At 42.8% G+C, this 16339-nt stretch overlaps 1 protein-coding gene across 1 annotated transcript in view; it reads left to right on the top strand.

Moving 5' to 3' along the window:
* Positions 1–16339, top strand: part of LMBR1 (limb development membrane protein 1) — an 802485-nt gene that overhangs the window by 727274 nt on the left and 58872 nt on the right. Inside the window, exons 13-15 of the mRNA XM_086941490.1 lie at positions 11938–12011; positions 12229–12319; positions 13551–13617. Of these exons, the coding sequence (XP_086797616.1) occupies positions 11938–12011; positions 12229–12319; positions 13551–13617 (232 nt within the window). The remainder of the gene's footprint in view (positions 1–11937; positions 12012–12228; positions 12320–13550; positions 13618–16339) is intronic.

Here is a 16339-nt window from a genome sequence, read left to right as displayed (position 1 = left end):
GACCATGGTTTATGACAGCAGAACACAATGTTAAAAAAAAAGCATTTGCAACGCCACCGTTAGAGCTATTGGCTTTGTCAATGTTTTTATAGCCATGTTGAACAGCAGGGTCGCTGAAAGTAAAATAAACAAAAAAAGCTATGATGCAGCCAGCTCTGGCCACATCAGTAATTTGTTTTTAGTTTTAGCCGCACTGCTGTATAAAGTGACTACACAAAACATTGAAAAAAGCCAGTAGCTCTCACATAAGCAAAACCTATTGGCTTTGCCAATGCTTTTTTCCCAAAGAGGGTTTAAAAGAAGCATGAACTGCATCCCTGCCTTAAGTGTGCTGAAGCTACTCTCCACATTCAGAGCAGGGCAGCTGTGCAGGTAGAGGGTTGGAAGGGGCTCTCACAACCCCTGTGACACTGCCTGGAAAACCTGTGTACGGTTGGCCTGCTTCCATTTGAACCCTCAGGTTTCTATTTCCAGACTCAAGTCCTGATTCCTTCTATGCAGTCTACTGGTTTAGTTTTGGGCTGTTTAACGGTTTGAATTTGTATGTGCAAAACAGTTTTTTTCCAGCGTCTCAAATTATTCAGGCTAAAACTTTCAAGCCTTTAGAGTCCTTACTTCTCGAGTTTCTCTTTATTAGGACGCTCTTTTTTAGATTTTTGACATGCACACTCTAAATCAGGGTGATTTTAACCTGCTGACTTAAAGACATCTCGCTCAATCCATAATGCTGATCTGATATGGTAACCTTATTTGACATCAACCAGCACTTCCTACTCCACTAATATTATAATGGGAATAAAATGAAGTGAATGTTACGTACTTTGGATGTTCTTAGGCCACTTGTCTGTATCCAGCTAGAATTTTTTTTTTATTTGGATTGAGACACCTCACTTTTAGCCTAGATAAGCATGTTAAGGAATGTTTTGTTTTAGTCTCTTAATCTTTTCTTCTTTTCCATTTTCTGATTTTGACTTTCCCTATTTTTCATTGTTTTACTATTTCAGTCTCTTCCCTCTTTCATTACAAGTTTCATTTTAATTTTTTTATTTTATTCTTCCCTGCCACGTTCCGCCTTTTCTGTCCCAATGTCAAATCCTGAATCCATGTAGGGCTAACTGGAGAGTTTTTACTTAAACATACATACCCCAATGAGTAACGAACAAGGAGGAGGTGCTGGAATAGCTGTCCCTTACCTTTGGATCCATGTGCAGTAAAAAATTAGCATGTACTTTCAGCTACGTGGTAAAAGATGGCATTACAGTAAAGAAAATAATAGGCGCAGTTGAATATATGTACAGTACTGCTCAATCCGGGATGGCATTTATTTGTAAACATAGAATTTCGACCAGAAAAGTCCTACGTAGGAACAAGATGGAATAGGTTATGGGTAAATGTAAATGTAAATGTAGTGTATTTTGTAAAGCGCACAGCTGCCCCAACGGGGCGTCCGGGCGCTGTATAACGCTGTGGAACCCTTCCTGGCTCTCCCTGTGAGATGCCCCTCCTGGGCACCCCCAAGGTGAAGCCAGGCATCCCAGTGTTGTAGGGGCCGTTGTGGAGATTAAGCAAGCTATTGCCCAGAGTTGCAGCGTGGGACCCATGATTAGAGTAGGCGCTGAGGCGAGAATTATCGAGTCCGCGGACATTGAGCCCAAGACCCTGCCGCGTCGGGACTTGAACCCTAGTCCCGGGCCTGATCTCTGCTTCAGAGTCTGCCGCTCTAACCAATGATTTTAGAGAACAACGGTCCTAAGGATTTACAATACGACAGGGAGATGACAATATAGACTACAATCAGCGCTATATTTTTACAAAACGCCCAGCCGGACGTAAGTTTATTCAAGGAATAATGTAGAATTGTATTGGCCCAGAGAGGGGCCGAGGATAGTAGCAAGATAGGGTACAATCCTGTACCTATCCCAAAAAGTTAGAAGAGACAAATCAAGAACAGTTAGATAGAGAAGGGAAGAAATTTTTCAGGCAAGCGAAAAGTTTTTGAGCCAAAAGGTGATTTGTAGTTATAATAAATACAGTTTCAACAAATTCACCCTGCAGTGTCAACAATTTCCAATATACATATTCAATCATATGTTCCACTGCATATTGCGTCGACGTTTCGATCCCTAAGGGCTCATATTGCCTGTAAAAAAAGGGGGGAAAAATAATAACAATTTTAAGGCATTAGCCTAAACCAAAAGAAATTTACAAGGAAAATTAACGCTCGACAAGGCACAGATACAAGTTGAAAAAGGCCATTCTATCATTTGTACTCGCCGATTTCAGACTAGTGTAACCGTGATATTTAAAACGTATTTACAAGTGAAAAATTGTGAAAAGATGGCGCAGTGACATAAGTGTCATTCACTGAAAATAGTGCGAAAACCATGCTGTGTCCGTAATGACATGGGGAAACCTTTGTTGCGTCGTGCGTGCTCAGTGATGAAGTGAGGTGGTGTCTATGGGTAGTCAGACGTGCAGTAGGATCAGGATTTTACCTTTCATGACCCAAAATTGAGGGTGTGGGGGCTCAAGATGTTTCTCCCTCTGCAGGATGCCTGGGGCTGCTAGGTTAAAAGAATTACCATTAGTAGTGCAGCCTCGGGTGTGCAGTGTCCAATTCGAAATTGCACTGAGGGGTCAGGGCTTACCTGGCGCTACTGGTTGCAGTCGCCTAGGCTTGGGGTCATTCTTCTATCCGGTGGGGAGGTATTTCCTACCGGTTCATAACATCAGGTGCTGTATAGTAATAATTGTTGCCGTTAGTCTGAGGCTCCGAGTGGAATAATAAAAGTTACTGCAGGGGGGAGAGAGAATAGCTTACCAGGCTACGTTTAGTGTAGCCGTTTTAGGCGGGGAGTCTGTTATCTTCCGATTTCAGAGGCGGGGGAGGGTCCTTCCTGATGGGTCCTCGTGGTTGCTGGGGATTATAGTTTAAACATTAATGGGAGTACTCTACACGAGTGCTCTAATTAACCGCATTCCCAGGTGGTAAAGGGAGGCTTACCTGGCTACGTTAGATGTAGCCGAGCGGAGGGGAAAAGAGTTGGTGCTCTTCGTTAGGGTGAAACTGAATTTCGTCCACGAGGTTGCTGGGAAATAGAAATTAATGAAAGTAAGGGGGCGAACTCCGTTGGTAGCGGAGCGCTCGAGAGAGCAATGCTTTCAGAGTGGGCTTACCTTGCTTCTGGATGGAAGCGGCGGCGGGGCGGGAGAAGCTCGATCGGCTTCTGCCCTTCACTGGCAGCGCAGGTCCGCTGTGTTTAGGGAATGCTCGTGGGCTAGGCTTATGGGGCGAGGTAATGGAAACGGACGAAGGACTAGTTCCAAGTAACTAGTATTTCGGCAGACATCTTGTAATGGTCAATTGGCTAGGAGGCCAATACTGTCTTAGGGGCAATGCGCGTGCCTGTAATAACGGGAGGTACTACCATATAACCCATAGAGTGTGAATTTAAACATTTTAATAAAGGTGATGTGACATACGAGGCCGTGATTTGCCATTTATTTTTAAGGCGTGAGGAGTGAAATAGGTCAGTTAAAATTGTGCAATTAAAACGAGTAGTGCAGGCCAGCCATGCTCTACATTTATACACATCTTGATTGACAGAATTGCATTATCAGTGTTTTCAAATTTTAGGATTTTCACAACGCATTAATTCCAAGAAAACACATTATGTACAATGTTAATCTGACTGTTTGTGGCTGCATGGAGACACTTAGAGGAGTGATGTCCAGTCCTCTGTACGATTAAGTCCCTTGCGGATAGAGTCTAATAATATTATACATTTTAGCTCTTCTTTATTCAGTAGGTGGGGCATGCTTCCGCCTCTTGGTGGAAGCTTCAGTGACTTCAGGACAGTCCAGCGAATGTCATCCTCATTATGTTTAAATTCCTGAAAATGTTCCACCAATGGGGCGTTTGGCGTTTGGCACCTGATGCGGCTTCTGTGTTGACATATCCTGGTCTTGATTTTCTGAGATGTCTGTCCCACATAATTTTTCTTACATGGACATTGGATCAAATAAATTACATTGGTGGTATTACAATTGGTGAGTGTGTTGCATTTAAAGGTGACGTTATCAAATACAAAGCTTTTTCCTTCAATTGTGAAATTACAAACTGTACATCCACCACATTTCACGTGTCCAACTGTGGGGGACAGACCCCAAGCAGATTCAAGAGTGGAAGAGTTGGTAGGGCTAGGAAGAGCTGCCCGGACCAGGTGGTCCTTTAGATTCTTACTCTTTTTGAATGCAAACAACGGGCGTTCCAAGTCCAGGATTCCTGCATTAATTACTGGCCAGTGTTTCAGAATCATTTTTCTCACGCCATTAGAGATGGGAGAGAATGTTGTGACACAGGCTATTTTGTCCTGCTTGGTCTTTTGGTTAGGGACAAGGAGTGTTTCTCGGGGGCGATACCACGCTCTCTTAAGAGCGTTTTTGATAATCTTTCTTGGATATCCCCTATTTTTTAGCTTGGTCGCCAAGGTGGTGCTTTCACGGAAGTAGTCCTCCTTGTGAGAGCAATTTCTCCTAATTCGTAAAAATTGGGAGAAAGGTAGGGAGTCCCTCAATGCCCTTGGATGGTTGCTTGAGTATTCCAGTAGAGTATTTCTCTCTGTGGGCTTTCTGTACAGTTTTGTGAACAACTCACCGTCCTGATGCAGTATTGTCAGATCCAGGAAGTTAATGGAATTCTTGTCAGAGGTGAAGGTGAATTGGAGACCCAGGCAGTTGTTGTTCATCCAATGTAAGAAGTGGGACAATGCACCGATGTCAAATCTCCATAACATGAAGATGTCATCGATGTACCTTCGCCACATAATGACACCGGAGAAAAAGGGGTTGGAGGGTACAAGAATTGTCTGTCTCTCCAACTCGTCCATGAACAGTATGGCCAGGTTTGGGGCAAAAATAGCCCCCATGGAGGTCCCCTTGATTTGTTGGTAAAATAGGCCATGAAAGGTAAAGACATTTTTGGTCAGACAAACTTCCAGAAGTTTACAAATAAAGGATGTAGGAATGGCATGAGGCCGAGGACGGTTGTCCAAGGTTCTTTGTATAACAAGTAGGGCTGCTGTTTGCGGAATATTCGTGTACAAGGACTCCACATCCATGGTGCAAAGCGTATCAGTGATTGGATTGAAGGGATGGTGTTCAATCAGATTGATCATGGACATGGAGTCACGTACATAGCAAAATGTGTGGGGGACAAATTCTTTGATAAAGAAGTCGACATACGCTCCTAGAGGCTCCAATATTGAGCCGCAAGCTGACACAATTGGGCGGCCAGGGGGGGCATTCAGATTTTTATGAATCTTTGGCAAGGTGTATATTACTGGTAGTCTTGGGCTTTTTACATTAAGGTAGTTAAATTCCTTTTTAGTCAGAAAGCCTTCTAGTACTGCTTCAGTTGTTATTTTCAGTATTATTTCTTGGATACCTTTTGTTGGATTGGATGCAAGTCTAAGGTAGTGATCTTTGTTCCCTAGCTGTCTCTGGATTTCAGCTGTGTAGGAGTCCAACTCCTGTATAACAATGCCACCCCCTTTATCGGCACTTTTTATCACAATGGAGTCATTATTTTTTAGGGAGACAATGGACTCTTTCTCTTTAAGAGTGATATTGTATGGAACAAACTTTTTTTGTCCTTTCATGTTTGAGAGATCTTTGAGAACTAATTTCTCGAATGTGGTGACCTCGGGTGGGATCATATTGGCCGATGGTAAAAAGGTAGATGGTGGCCGGAAGGGAGTTTGAGCAATTATCTCTGGAGAGGGGTGAATTTGAAAGAATGCTTTTAGGCGTACTCGTCTAAAGAATTTCAGGAGCTCGGTGTGTAGTTCCATGAAGTTCGGGGCCACAGTTGGGACAAAAGTAAGACCTTTTTTCAAAAGGGAAAGTTCGTCTTGTGCCAACACATGGGTGGAAAGGTTGAAGATAGGGATGGTGTCTATTGTGGGGCTAGGCTGTATCACCACTGATAGTAATTGTTCCTGGTCCTCCTTTCCCCAGGTGGGTTTACCCATCTCTGGGGTTTTTTGACTTTCCCTCGCTGTGGTGGTTCTTGCTGGCCTCTGCCTAAAAAAGAATTAGAATTCTGATGTGTTCCACCACGTCTTGATGTACTCGATCCTTCGCCAGCATCTGAATTGTCAGATGATTCGGCTGAGGTATCGGAAAAGCCAACCAGGTTCTGTCTCCTATTAAACCTCCCCCAAGGTCTATTCTGTTGGGGGTTGCTGTATGCCTTAGTAGTATAAAAATCCTTTTGTAAATACGGATATGTTGTTTCAATGTTATAGGATTTTATGTCTTTTTTGACTTGATTTGATTTTTTATTTTGCTCAATCCTATAGAACTCTGCTACCGTTTTATCTACCTGTTCTATTAGTTTCTTGCTATCGGCAATATTGTCAGGGGCCTCAAGTTGTTTCAGGATTCCTGCAATTTCTGTCTCCAGTGATTTTAAGGTTTCGGAGGCTGTGTCTATCCCTAGTGCCAGCCAATGGCGAGAGCAGGTAGATAAAACGGTAGCAGAGTTCTATAGGATTGAGCAAAATAAAAAAGGATCGAGTACATCAAGACGTGGTGGAACACATCAGAATTCTAATTCTTTTTAGGCAGAGGCCAGCAAGAACCACCACAGCGAGGGAAAGTCAAAAAACCCCAGAGATGGGTAAACCCACCTGGGGAAAGGAGGACCAGGAACAATTACTATCAGTGGTGATACAGCCTAGCCCCACAATAGACACCATCCCTATCTTCAACCTTTCCACCCATGTGTTGGCACAAGACGAACTTTCCCTTTTGAAAAAAGGTCTTACTTTTGTCCCAACTGTGGCCCCGAACTTCATGGAACTACACACCGAGCTCCTGAAATTCTTTAGACGAGTACGCCTAAAAGCATTCTTTCAAATTCACCCCTCTCCAGAGATAATTGCTCAAACTCCCTTCCGGCCACCATCTACCTTTTTACCATCGGCCAATATGATCCCACCCGAGGTCACCACATTCGAGAAATTAGTTCTCAAAGATCTCTCAAACATGAAAGGACAAAAAAAGTTTGTTCTATACAATATCACTCTTAAAGAGAAAGTGTCCATTGTCTCCCTAAAAAATAATGACTCCATTGTGATAAAAAGTGCCGATAAAGGGGGTGGCATTGTTATACAGGAGTTGGACTCCTACACAGCTGAAATCCAGAGACAGCTAGGGAACAAAGATCACTACCTTAGACTTGCATCCAATCCAACAAAAGGTATCCAAGAAATAATACTGAAAATAACAACTGAAGCAGTACTAGAAGGCTTTCTGACTAAAAAGGAATTTAACTACCTTAATGTAAAAAGCCCAAGACTACCAGTAATATACACCTTGCCAAAGATTCATAAAAATCTGAATGCCCCCCCTGGCCGCCCAATTGTGTCAGCTTGCGGCTCAATATTGGAGCCTCTAGGAGCGTATGTCGACTTCTTTATCAAAGAATTTGTCCCCCACACATTTTGCTATGTACGTGACTCCATGTCCATAATCAATCTGATTGAACACCATCCCTTCAATCCAATCACTGATACGCTTTGCACCATGGATGTGGAGTCCTTGTACACGAATATTCCGCAAACAGCAGCCCTACTTGTTATACAAAGAACCTTGGACAACCGTCCTCGGCCTCATGCCATTCCTACATCCTTTATTTGTAAACTTCTGGAAGTTTGTCTGACCAAAAATTTCTTTACCTTTCAAGGCCTATTTTACCAACAAATCAAGGGGACCTCCATGGGGGCTATTTTTGCCCCAAACCTGGCCATACTGTTCATGGACGAGTTGGAGAGACAGACAATTCTTGTACCCTCCAACCCCTTTTTCTCCGGTGTCATTATGTGGCGAAGGTACATCGATGACATCTTCATGTTATGGAGATTTGACATCGGTGCATTGTCCCACTTCTTACATTGGATGAACAACAACTGCCTGGGTCTCCAATTCACCCTCACCTCTGACAAGAATTCCATTAACTTCCTGGATCTGACAATACTGCATCAGGACGGTGAGTTGTTCACAAAACTGTACAGAAAGCCCACAGAGAGAAATACTCTACTGGAATACTCAAGCAACCATCCAAGGGCATTGAGGGACTCCCTACCTTTCTCCCAATTTTTACGAATTAGGAGAAATTGCTCTCACAAGGAGGACTACTTCCGTGAAAACACCACCTTGGCGACCAAGCTAAAAAATAGGGGATATCCAAGAAAGATTATCAAAAACGCTCTTAAGAGAGCGTGGTATCGCCCCCGAGAAACACTCCTTGTCCCTAACCAAAAGACCAAGCAGGACAAAATAGCCTGTGTCACAACATTCTCTCCCATCTCTAATGGCGTGAGAAAAATGATTCTGAAACACTGGCCAGTAATTAATGCAGGAATCCTGGACTTGGAACGCCCGTTGTTTGCATTCAAAAAGAGTAAGAATCTAAAGGACCACCTGGTCCGGGCAGCTCTTCCTAGCCCTACCAACTCTTCCACTCTTGAATCTGCTTGGGGTCTGTCCCCCACAGTTGGACACGTGAAATGTGGTGGATGTACAGTTTGTAATTTCACAATTGAAGGAAAAAGCTTTGTATTTGATAACGTCACCTTTAAATGCAACACACTCACCAATTGTAATACCACCAATGTAATTTATTTGATCCAATGTCCATGTAAGAAAAATTATGTGGAACAGACATCTCAGAAAATCAAGACCAGGATATGTCAACACAGAAGCCGCATCAGGTGCCAAACGCCAAACGCCCCATTGGTGGAACATTTCCAGGAATTTAAACATAATGAGGATGACATTCGCTGGACTGTCCTGAAGTCACTGAAGCTTCCACCAAGAGGCGGAAGCATGCCCCACCTACTGAATAAAGAAGAGCTAAAATGTATAATATTACTAGACTCTATCCGCAAGGGACTTAATCGTACAGAGGACTGGACATCACTCCTCTAAGTGTCTCCATGCAGCCACAAACAGTCAGATTAACATTGTACATAATGTGTTTTCTTGGAATTAATGCGTTGTGAAAATCCTAAAATTTGAAAACACTGATAATGCAATTCTGTCAATCAAGATGTGTATAAATGTAGAGCATGGCTGGCCTGCACTACTCGTTTTAATTGCACAATTTTAACTGACCTATTTCACTCCTCACGCCTTAAAAATAAATGGCAAATCACGGCCTCGTATGTCACATCACCTTTATTAAAATGTTTAAATTCACACTCTATGGGTTATATGGTAGTACCTCCCGTTATTACAGGCACGCGCATTGCCCCTAAGACAGTATTGGCCTCCTAGCCAATTGACCATTACAAGATGTCTGCCGAAATACTAGTTACTTGGAACTAGTCCTTCGTCCGTTTCCATTACCTCGCCCCATAAGCCTAGCCCACGAGCATTCCCTAAACACAGCGGACCTGCGCTGCCAGTGAAGGGCAGAAGCCGATCGAGCCTCTCCCGCCCCGCCGCCGCTTCCATCCAGAAGCAAGGTAAGCCCACTCTGAAAGCATTGCTCTCTCGAGCGCTCCGCTACCAACGGAGTTCGCCCCCTTACTTTCATTAATTTCTATTTCCCAGCAACCTCGTGGACGAAATTCAGTTTCACCCTAACGAAGAGCACCAACTCTTTTCCCCTCCGCTCGGCTACATCTAACGTAGCCAGGTAAGCCTCCCTTTACCACCTGGGAATGCGGTTAATTAGAGCACTCGTGTAGAGTACTCCCATTAATGTTTAAACTATAATCCCCAGCAACCACGAGGACCCATCAGGAAGGACCCTCCCCCGCCTCTGAAATCGGAAGATAACAGACTCCCCGCCTAAAACGGCTACACTAAACGTAGCCTGGTAAGCTATTCTCTCTCCCCCCTGCAGTAACTTTTATTATTCCACTCGGAGCCTCAGACTAACGGCAACAATTATTACTATACAGCACCTGATGTTATGAACCGGTAGGAAATACCTCCCCACCGGATAGAAGAATGACCCCAAGCCTAGGCGACTGCAACCAGTAGCGCCAGGTAAGCCCTGACCCCTCAGTGCAATTCCGAATTGGACACTGCACACCCGAGGCTGCACTACTAATGGTAATTCTTTTAACCTAGCAGCCCCAGGCATCCTGCAGAGGGAGAAACATCTTGAGCCCCCACACCCTCAATTTTGGGTCATGAAAGGTAAAATCCTGATCCTACTGCACGTCTGACTACCCATAGACACCACCTCACTTCATCACTGAGCACGCACGACGCAACAAAGGTTTCCCCATGTCATTACGGACACAGCATGGTTTTCGCACTATTTTCAGTGAATGACACTTATGTCACTGCGCCATCTTTTCACAATTTTTCACTTGTAAATACGTTTTAAATATCACGGTTACACTAGTCTGAAATCGGCGAGTACAAATGATAGAATGGCCTTTTTCAACTTGTATCTGTGCCTTGTCGAGCGTTAATTTTCCTTGTAAATTTCTTTTGGTTTAGGCTAATGCCTTAAAATTGTTATTATTTTTCCCCCCCTTTTTTACAGGCTTATGTTATTTAATGCAGGCACTAACTGTAAAATTGTCCTGATGATGATCCCAGTGTAATATGAGCCCTTAGGGATCGAAACGTCGACGCAATATGCAGTGGAACATATGATTGAATATGTATATTGGAAATTGTTGACACTGCAGGGTGAATTTGTTGAAACTGTATTTATTATAACTACAAATCACCTTTTGGCTCAAAAACTTTTCGCTTGCCTGAAAAATTTCTTCCCTTCTCTATCTAACTGTTCTTGATTTGTCTCTTCTAACTTTTTGGGATAGGTACAGGATTGTACCCTATCTTGCTACTATCCTCGGCCCCTCTCTGGGCCAATACAATTCTACATTATTCCTTGAATAAACTTACGTCCGGCTGGGCGTTTTGTAAAAATATAGCGCTGATTGTAGTCTATATTGTCATCTCCCTGTCTTATTGTAAATCCTTAGGACCGTTGTTCTCTAAAATAAGTTAAATAACCCATGGTCCCAAGGCCCCCTATTGGGTTCTCTTGTGTCCAAAAACGCTCTAACCAATGAGCCACAGTTCTCCACAAGAGAAGGTTACAGAGATTAGTTGTGGTTATTGACGATGAGTGACATATTGAATCTGTATGCTTTACATATGATGTAGAAGTACAGGAAGATGAACTGACCCAGTCCCTGATTGTGGTAAAATAAATTTGCAGAAAGATGTTGAGGCAATATGCTACCACACACATCGCCACTCGATACATGATCTGAAGCACTCGAACCCCAGAGATGACCTAAAAGGATAAGTCTACTTACAAAAGGTTATCTGCTACATATGGCAACAATCTTCGATAGGAATGTATTTATGAATAGAGCCCTGAAGAAGTCCAGCAGGATGAAACGCGTTGGCTACTGTGGCTATTCCTTTTTTTAATGAAGAATGTGAAGAAAAATAGGGAATTATCTTCAAAATACAGCTACTGGAGACTATCAATTATTGAAAATGTGCATGAAATGTTATGGTCTTGTGCTGAATTACCACGAATAAGATTTAACAATGGTTTTGAAATGAGTGCCTAACCATTGTAATTGTCCTGAATAGTGGTTAAGTGCAGGATATCTATCTGTACTTTTTTCAATGTCCACTAGACTGCGTGTTTGGAACAACTTGAACACACGTTTTAGGACTGACTACATTTCCCTGACCGTGCCTTTGTGATATTATTTGTTCACACTGTGTTCATAAATTTAAAAAATGTGAATAATGTATGTTTGCTTTTAGTTCTAACGAGTGTACTTGCGATTGTTATTCAGATGTTAGTTTTTCATTCATGTGCCACTAAATCACGCAGGTTGTGCCTTTCTTTACTTTAATTCTTAACTTTTTTTTTCTTAGGGGACCGACATAGGGGACGCCTCGCTTTTCACGTTTGGTTTTGTCGGCGCGGCCCTCGAAATCATTCTGATTTTGTATCCTTTATGTTGGAAAGAATTCTGTCTGTTAACAAGTATTCTGTTGGCTTTCTGGGACACTGGTCATTCACCAAGCTGCGGAGGCAGGTCGTTCCTGCTCGGGCACTCGAGGTGTTTTTGTTTGTCCTTCGCTGTCTTTAGGCATTTTGGCGGCTGTTGAGAGCTTGAGAGCGGAATGCATTCCTCGCGGGGCTCTTTTCCTTGATTCTCACAGCTATCTGATGGTCTCCTCTGTCGTCGGCTTCTACAGCCTCAGCTTCTTTGGATGTTTCACTCCCAGGAAGGACGACACGACAATGACAAAGGTGAGGTAAAGCTGAAGTGCTGATGCACTCCTCAGATTTTGCCACCCAAGACACACGTTACCGTTACATGTCGCGATTGTTGTGAGCGGGTCATTTGCTGTGATCAGTATTTGTTTATAAGCCGTGTCAACACAAGCTGAGAAGTTTTTTGAAAACGCTAAGTTAGTGGGAGGGGGAGGATGCGCTGTGTTTGGTTTGGACGGTATCCACTCACTTGTAACAAACAGCCTTGCAGTGGTAAGGTCTGTTAACTAGCTTTAGAAAAACCCTTGGAAAGCCATTTTTGGAGAAAAGAATCGTAAATGAGGGTTTCGAGGCTCATTTTAAATGCGAAATTAATTTGACTAAATACAATTTGATTCTGGACCTGAATGTTGCAAATTAATATTGCAACACTAGTGTGTTGTTAGCATTTATAAATATTCGTCAAGCTTAATAAGCAGACCTGGTTGCGTGAAAGGGACAGTTCCAAGCAGTCATTTAAACAACGCCCTAGATTAATTGTGTACATTATATTGATAGATTTTCCTAAAATCGAAGTCTAAGGCAATTCCCAGCACGACAAAAACTATATTTTTTCATGGGAGGTTTGAAAACAACGTTCTCCACAGCTTTCTCGCTGGTGGTAATTGAAAATGCCCATTTGAACTAAATCATGCAATAATCCAAGTGTCCAATTTTTTGAACGTCTTTTATGTATTAACAAAGCTAAGCAATTTGTGAAATCGATCAGCCACGGTAATTTGTAAAATTTTGTCTTTCGTGACAACACAGCAACAACGTGTGCTATTTAACGGTGTCAATTGTTACAAGAAACAATATAATAGATTGAATGAAAGAAACATGACAAACATTGTAGCATTAATGATTTTAATAAGTTCACCAAACAAAGGTTTCATGTTTTTAATTTGGGTTGATTACATTGCAGCATATAAGGGGAGAACTGAACTGTTGTGTATGTGTCAGAATAAATAGGAAGGTAGAATAGATAAAATGTAGTAATTTATTTAGGGTCCATATGTTATTTTCTATTTCTTTGGGGTGAACGCACACATGTCTCTTGTAAACTTGACATGTTTTGAAAAATAAAAAAAGATTTAAAGTATGTTCGACTCGGTACGGAATCATTTAAGCACTATGTTTCATCAAGTTTCAGCTGTTTTCCTAAAGTCACATATTACTAGCCAGTCAAGGTTGTCTTGTATTGATTTTCTTCCTTATGTTTTCGTAGATCATTGGGAATTGTGTGTCAATTCTAGTTCTCAGTTCTGCTCTTCCTGTGATGTCCAGAACGCTAGGTAGGTTTGTGACTTAAGAATTAATTGTTGAAACTTAATTTTTAGCTGTATATATATATATATATATATATATATATATATATATATATATATGTATATATATATATATGTATGTATGTATGTATGTATGTATGTGTGTGTGCGTGTGTGTATACACACACACACCCTTTCACCAAAAGAGTTATAAAATGTGTATGGCAGAGGATGTAGATGGATTTTTTATTTGGTATGCCACGTGGTTTGCCAGGTGTGTCCCGCAATGACTGTAAATATTTAAGCAATTCATGCAGACTCAATTACTATAACTCTGATCGTATGCGGAGCATATTTCGGGATGGACACATGCCAAGAAAAACAGAATGTACTTTGCCTATTTTAAGAGTTCCATAAAACATGATGATAAAGCATACAGCAGTGTTCGGTTCACCATTGGGCACACACATGGCTTCAGCAATGTATTGTTTGTCGTCATGGTCACAATCAATACGTGCACTTAATAGCACCCATATTTTGACCTCTGAGGCACAACTATGAGGGTGTTTTCTAATCTCCAGTATTTCTTTTTCGTTTTTTTTTTAATGAGGACTGTTGTATTAAAAAAACGTTTAAATAAACACCTGTACTTCATCTCCTTAAAGGAAGACTTCACCTGTACTTCATCTTCTTAAAGGAAGACTTTTTATAGTCTTTCCAGTTTAACTTTGATATAAAAAATAATTACATTTCCTTTAATCAACCATGTTCCTCCATGTTGGACTTGGCTCATTCTGCTGGGTCATCCCCCAACTTTTTGATTCCCTCTTCCATTTTGTACTGATTTTATTTTTGTTGGCCTCCGGACTGCTAACCAGTGCTAAAGTGTTTGTGCTCACTCTCTTAAACATGGTAATATCGTCTTACAACCAATTGACAGATTTACTTGTAAGTCCCTGGTAAAATGGTACGACCTGTACCCAGGGCCTGTAAATTACATGCTACTGGAGGGCCGGAGCACTGATTGTGCCACTTAAGTAGCCCTTTACACATGTTTCAGGGCTGCCATTTCAGTCTGTCTATGCAGTTTTAAACTGCCATGTTGACCTGGTTAAATAAGCTTTTGCCAGGCCCAAATATTTCTTGTTAGTACATATAGGTAATTCCTAGGGTAGGCACTGGCTATCCCAGAGGGCGGGGTTAGACCCTGAATAGCCCAAAGTAGGACATGTACTTTTAAGGTTTGCATGTCCTGGTAGTGAAAACTCTAAAATTAGTTTTTCACTACTGCAAGACATCTTCCGTAGGATATCATTGAAGTTGCCTCATTACATTTAATAGCCTTCACTATTTAGTGACTGTATTCTGTCCCTGGTAGCTTGAATGGGTGTAGTTGACAGTTGGACTTTGTGTATTCCTCCTAGACAGCCACCCATCCTAGTGAGCTTAGGTGGCCCTGTATGGGCAATCACTGGCAAAATGAAAGGGTAGAGCTGGACCCAGCGGTATTTAACCTTGAATAGGCCTGCTTCCACATAGAGGGCAGCATACCCGCTTTAGTTAGTTTGGAGCCAGGGAAGTTAGGATGCCTGGGGACTTCACAGGGAAACCTCTAGAAGCCCCCCCTCACACTTCAAAGGCACAGCTGAGTATAAATAGTGGAGCTCAGATACCAACTCTTCAGTACATTTCTGGACCTGTGGTTTCTCTGCCAGGAAGGAAGACTGCTGTGCTGCTGAAGGATTGCTGTTATGGTGGACTTCTGCCCTGCTGAACTACTGCCTTGCTGTGCTGACCTGCTTTCTGCTGCTCTCTTCCCTGAGTGAGAAGGACTGGATCTGCATATCTTGAACCCAGTACCCAATGGTGACTCCAAGGGCTAGTTAACTGGCCTTCTTATATGAAGCCTCAGGGACACGCAGGCTTCCAACAACCTTGCACCTGGACTTTGCCATCTGTGAATGTACCCTGCCAAATTGTGCCTCCTCAGTCCAGGACCCTTGGAAGTGGGCTTAAGGTGCTCTGCTAGCCTCGTGGATCTAGCGGAACCAACGCATCTCCTCTGCTATGCTATGCGGCGCAACCCCGAGCAGAACCGACGCATCGCCGCTCCTGCACAGATTTGAACAGTCGCAAAGAACCACATTACATCCTGTCATCGCATCAGAACCACTGCTGCTCAATGCACACTCTGAGCAGACCCTAACAGACCCTAACAGACCTGCACCATCAGGATTCAAGCAAGCCGGGCCGATGACGGCTGTAATGCCAGAAACCGGTCCCCGGAAGCTTGCTTCCTTTCCATTATAAGAATTGGCTTGGTAGTTTGGTCTGTCCTGTTCCCATGATGCACTGGGCCAGGGACAGACTAAATTTGCATGTATCCAGGTTCTGAGCGTGGATGGTGCAGTGAGCTAAAAAACGGAGATGGATCAAGCCCTGATCTGTTGACTGGGTAGGAGTGTTCTGCTTTATTCAGATACTCTGTCCATCACCACCCCCCTTTTCTGCCCTAGAACTAGAGGCTGACCTCATGGAGGAGGAACTGCAAACCGCGATTCGATCACTGCAGTCGGGCAAAGCAATGGGACCAAATGGGGTCCAGATCGAGTTATATAAACATATGGCAGGCATTATTACTCCGCACCTTTTGCAAATGTACATGGACAGCCTAGATAGGAGAGAACTGCCACTCGACTAGCGGTTGGCCACGATAGTGGCGATCCCAAAACCTGGGAAACCTCCAACT

The sequence above is a fragment of the Lissotriton vulgaris genome, chromosome 10 (assembly GCF_964263255.1).
Source record: "Lissotriton vulgaris chromosome 10, aLisVul1.2, whole genome shotgun sequence".
Taxonomy (NCBI): Eukaryota; Metazoa; Chordata; class Amphibia; order Caudata; family Salamandridae; genus Lissotriton; species Lissotriton vulgaris.
This window is presented reverse-complemented; position numbering and strand designations above follow the sequence as displayed.